This window comes from Etheostoma spectabile, chromosome 5, assembly GCF_008692095.1.
Source record: "Etheostoma spectabile isolate EspeVRDwgs_2016 chromosome 5, UIUC_Espe_1.0, whole genome shotgun sequence".
In the NCBI taxonomy this organism is placed as follows: domain Eukaryota; kingdom Metazoa; phylum Chordata; class Actinopteri; order Perciformes; family Percidae; genus Etheostoma; species Etheostoma spectabile.
This window is the reverse complement of record NC_045737.1, coordinates 10,924,973-10,930,460: the sequence shown is the minus strand read 5'-3', so window position 1 is coordinate 10,930,460 and position 5,488 is coordinate 10,924,973. Positions and strand designations below refer to the sequence as shown.

General features: G+C 42.5%; 1 protein-coding gene and 1 long non-coding RNA gene across 2 annotated transcripts in view; one reads left to right on the top strand and one right to left on the bottom strand.

The window, feature by feature from the left end:
- The window catches only part of egr3 (early growth response 3), a 4,989-nt gene extending 3,591 nt beyond the window's left edge, over positions 1-1,398 (bottom strand). The window contains exon 1 of the mRNA XM_032517032.1: positions 767-1,398. Coding sequence (XP_032372923.1) covers positions 767-920 — 154 coding nt within the window. The 5' untranslated portion in view covers positions 921-1,398. The remainder of the gene's footprint in view (positions 1-766) is intronic.
- A 4,061-nt stretch (positions 1,399-5,459) lies between these two features.
- Positions 5,460-5,488, top strand: part of LOC116690240 (uncharacterized) — an 818-nt gene continuing 789 nt past the window's right edge. The window contains exon 1 of the long non-coding RNA XR_004332202.1: positions 5,460-5,471. This is a non-coding gene — a long non-coding RNA (uncharacterized LOC116690240). The remainder of the gene's footprint in view (positions 5,472-5,488) is intronic.

Genomic DNA, 5,488 nt, shown 5'->3' with positions numbered 1-5,488 from the left:
ACACACACACACACACGCAAACACACGCACACACACTCGCCTACTTCAAAATCCAATGTGACATGTTAATGGAGTTGTGAATGAAAGTCATTGTCTAAAGTAGCCCAGTTGACCCATCTTCACGCGTGGATGTTACATTATTAAATCTGTGGCATTTGTACTTTGACCACATAATTGCACGCGCTACACGTTTCAGTTTGGAGCCGAGTGCGTTTTTTTAAGTGGAATTCTGGAATTTGCTCAAACACCCTCACCTTTAGGGATTTAAAAATCACTCCAAATATGATAAGATCTGCTTAAATGTAGCCACACACATCTGCGGGTGATTTAAAAACAAACAAACAAAACAAGTTTGGATGTATTGCTATGAGGAGCTCTTTTAACGCTACACGCTGTTTAGAGATCCTGACATGCCGGCTTCACGTACGCGGAAGAAAACTGAAAATGTATTAGCCTGTAATTAGATTTTCGGGCGACCTGGAGGTGAACCAGTTGGAAAGGTGTATCTAATTTCGCGGTGACAAGTGTTCCACCTGACCTCCAATCGTCCAAAAAATAATAATAATAAAGTATTCAGCAGCAGGCTCCACGGGAGTGTGTGTGTCTTTGTGCGCAACAAGGCAGAGCGCAAACAGGTGCTCCATCCTCGGAGCGCACGAGACACAACTAACTGTTGCCTTCCTCCGCGCAACAACACCAGCACATCGCACTTGGAAACACACACACACACACACACATAAATAAAAGTAGATGAAAACAATCTTACCTGTGTTCATTTGTGAATAGTGGTTAATAGATTCCGTACTGGTGAAAATGTTCATGGACGTCGGGATGTCCTCTTCTGGGTACAGACTGTCAGGGATCGTGTTTATTAAACTGCTCATCGTAAGAGGGAGCTTCTCCGCTAGTTTCCCTGTCATAGCAGTTCGAGTCAGTCCGACATTTAGACACGGACCGCGCGCAGGTATCCAAGCAGTTAGACTCAACACACACCACAACAACCAAAAAAACCAGCGTGTGTTCTCAAAGTGGAAAACACAGGTGTGGAGGGAAAGGAAAGAGAGAAAAAGAGGAGAGAGGAGCAGGGATGGATCCGGGGTTGTTGCTGCTATCCAAGTATCCCGCGCGGGTATCTCCTCTCCGGTTCTTCTGTTGTTACTGTGGCCACTGTGGAAGCTGACAGATCTGCTAGTGGGGGAATTTGAAGTCTGTGAATCAATGGAGTAGGTGGTGGTGGTTGCACAAGAGCAGCTCTGCTTGTTCTATTGGAGCTGGATAGGGGACTCCAGTGTGCCTGCGTTAAATAGGGGGATGGAACATTTGCGTGACGTAGATGACCATATATGGACAGAGCGCGCGGCGCCCAGGCTCTCTCCGCGCGTCAGTCTGTGGAAACTACAGTGCAGTGGAGGCAAAAGGCTCCGATACACAGAGAGATAGAGACATAGATAGATGGAGATGTTAAGTTGACAGAATCTACACGCATGCATGTCCAGCTCCAGGTGTCTGCGTCCCTCTTCGGGGTGTCCTCTGTCTGTCTGTCTCTGTCCTCCTGTCCTGGTGGAAAACATTCAGAAAGATTCAGTAACTTACAGCTGTTATCTTTCGTTTTGTCAGACATTATGAGGATGACGTCCACTGAGGGACTATCTATTATTATGAGAGGCACACTGGGAGCTTTTTGAGGAACGGTATGTGTGTGTGTGTGTGAGAGAGAGAGAGAGAGAGAGAGAGAGAGAGGAGAGAGAGAGAGAGAGAGAGAGAGAGAGAGAGAGAGAGAGCGTGCTGTGACTTTATGGGACTGCCACTCGCAAAACAGACTTTTTTTGTAAGTTAGATATGAGCTATATGAGAGAGTATAGCGAAAACCAGCGAGCAGAACAGACTTCATGTCCTTGTTTTTTAGGCCTTTATATTCTACCAACACTGATCAAATTGGAAGATGTTTCTTTGTTGGCTTCTCTTTTCAAACTTTAAATAAGCTGAGGCAGGAAAAGATAACCCTGACTCCCAAGCTTCTTAAAGTCTAAGGGGATGTCTTCAAATGTCTTGTTAAGTCGCTGAAAGAAACCCCCCCCCCCCCTCCTCCCCACCAAAAATAGATATAATAGATATTCAGTTTAATATGACATGAAACAAAAAAAGAGCTGAAAATCTCCATATTTGAGAGGCTTAAAAGTGCATTTCCTGCCATTTTTGCGTGAAACATTGCTCAGAAAAGATGACTGGATACGTGCTCCTGCTCTTGGTGAACGTGCACGCACTGTGTGCGCGCACTGTGTGCCGTCCTGGTCTATTGCAGAGCACTTGTTCCGCCTCCCATTCATGCAGCAACACTTGACAAAGCGAGTAATTGACGGAGGTAATCGCTTGTAAATATTGCAAGGCGCGTAGTAAATCCGCAGGCTTGCATTGACTTGGAGCCCAAGTGACCGCTTAAGTGGAAACTCCATATAAGGCAGTGTCCGGCCACGCCCCTTCTGTCTGTATTTGGACATGTGTGTTCCGGGTGAAGTAGCAGTGGAAAAGTGATCAGGAAGCCACAGAGATGACAGTGGACGAAGCGTCATGGCTCGCTTTTTTTTTTTTTTTACCAATTTACCAACTTGTGAAAACAAAAAAATACATAGACTTCAAACAGTTGTTTCTAAAAAAAAATATCCCCTTTTATAGTTCGGCTTGTTACACAAACAGGTTAAGAATAACTGACAGCTTTTGGGGTCATTCGAGTTTAGGGACTTTGCTGAGCACTTGATCTTGTTCTGCTGATGCTGCGTGGTGGAAGAAGTACTCAGACAGTACTTAAATACTCTGGTACAAGTAAAAGTCCTGCAGTGAAAATGTTACTTCAGTAAAAGTCTGTAAGTGTCATTAGGAGAATGTAGTTGAAGTATTAAAAGTAAAAGAATGCTGCTCAATGCAGAAACATCCTCCCATTGTAGAAGGTAGAAAGGATCCAACCAGCTGTGTGTTTAATGACCTCATCATCTCAGCTGGGTTTGTAGGCCGTTGTATTGCCGGCTAGTTTCATTTATAATAAAACGTCAGATTTTAAAAACTACATTATTATTAATATTTTGTGTGCAAAAAATCTTAATTTTTGAAGAAACTAGTAATCTGTCAGAAGAATGCAGTAGAGTAAAAAGTACAATATTTCTCTCTGAGATATAGCAGAGTAGAAGTAGAAAGTGACATGAAAAAGAAAAGACTCCTGTAAAGTACAAGTACCTCAATGTTTGTACTTCAGTGCAGTACTTGAGTAAATGTACTTAGTTACATTCCACCACTGTGTGTAGCTGTAACAAAGTAAAACACACAGGCCAGGGGCGTCTGACTGGGGGGGGGGAAGGGGACTGAGTACCCAGGGCCCCCATGTGAGGAGGTAGAAGGAATAGCTGTGGGTGTGTGTGTGTGTGTGTGTGTGTGTGTGTGTGTGTGTGTGTGTGTGTGTGTGTGTCAGGGCCCAGGATGTTGTGCTACGCTCCTGATGCAGGCCTTTGCAAAAACTCACGGAAAAATATTTGAATGAAAAGCCAGTGCCTAATGTTCAGCCCTGAGAAATGAGTGGTACCTCAATGAGCAGAAGGTAAACAGAGGTGGGAGCATTAGTCTGAATCATGCTCTGTGTTCAGGGGGCTCTCTCACACACACACACACACACACACACACACACACACACACACACACACACACACACACACACACAGCCGCCGTGCAGCGATGTCGTGTGTCTCATTACGACACGCAAGTCCTCCACGTGTGTGTCTCTCTGGGTTTTATGTGTTGCTGCTAACTAACGGTTTCTTTCATTATCCATTCATCTGCTGATAATTTTCTCGACCAATTGTTCTATAAAATAAAATGTAAGGAAAAAACAAAATGCCCATCCCAGTTTGTCAAAGTGACGTCTTTAAATTTCTTGTGTTGTCAGTCCAAAGCCCAAATATATTCAGTTTAATTAAACAGAAAAGAAGCTTATTCTGCCATTTTTTAATGAAAATTACTTTGATTATTTTTCTAGTCATAGGTGTAATTTACAGGGGGGATGGGGGGGGGGGTATATACAATCAATGTACAATCCCCCAAAAAACTATTATGAGTTACTTGACATCAAATCAAATACATTTGCACCATAACTTGATGCAGAAAAAAAATCACCAGATTGCAGGAAATGATGTGTTTGATGTGCTCAAATTTTCAATTTGACCCCCCCCCCTAGCGATCGACTAATCGATTAGTCCAGAGATCTTTAACAGGGGGTCCAGGACCCCAAGGGGGTCTTTAGACTTGCTGCACGGGGGCCACCAAATTAGTGTTCAATGTCTAAAAGAAAACCTACATTAACATGAATCCAACATATTATTAGTAAAGGACTTTGTTTAATATACATAACATTGATGACAGACTTACAGTTTAGCGTAAGGATTTACTGTACCACATTTTAGCATTAAACCATGATGAAATATTAATATGTCAACAATTATTATTTTAAAACCTTAGTTTTGGATGCACTTAACAAAAAGCCATGTGTGAAGGCTTTAGGCCGCCCTTCACGTTATTGTAGGCCCAGGTTTTACATTACATACATGTATGGTGAGGGTCAGGGGTCCCTGCTCCGTCTCTTTATCCGCTAAGGGGTCCTTGGCCTAAAAAACACTGAAGACCCCCAGATTAGTCGACCAATCGTTGCGGCTCCAGTTTTTTTGTGCAGCGTCCTCTCAGATTTAACGTGTCTTCTTGTTCAATCAACTGCAATGAACCTGATGGACTCGATTCCAAATTCAACCGTCTGGTGTCTGACCAAAGATAGATTCTCTCTGGTGACTCCATCCTCTGCCTCCCACTGACTCACTCCCTCCCTGGGTCGCTTTTTTAGCACAGTGGTCAGGTCAAAAGGCACTGCAGGTTCAAATAGTTTGTCATATGTTGGGTAAAGGTTGGGTGATGGATGATGTCTATGTGACAACGTACAGCTGGGGTCACGCCTTCTTTAATCATTGATTCAGGGATTGAGATTTTCGGCCCATGTTTTAAGCCTGTGATACAGTGACTAAAAAAATAATCAAAGTCATTTTTCATGCAAAACTGTCAGAAAAAAAGCTTCTTTTTCTCTTTTATGTCGTAATTAAACTGACTATATTTGGGTTTTGGACAGACAAAACAAGAAATATAAGACGTCCCCTTGACAAACTGGGATGGGCATTTTTTTACCATTACAAATTTATTTTATAGAATGTATGTCAAGAGGCTGATTATGTTGGGTCACATAACTACACAACACATAACATAACATACTTTTATTGTGACACGGCAGTTCTGGGCCGCTTATTAAAAGTTTAAAAAACAAATTAATATTACAATGTTCACTGATTAAATACTCTCTGAACCGACTTTAACAACAAATAACACATCTCTGGTGAGTGAATGTGTTAAATGAATTCCTTAATTGTTCACAATAAAGCCAAGAATGTGTGTATATATATATATA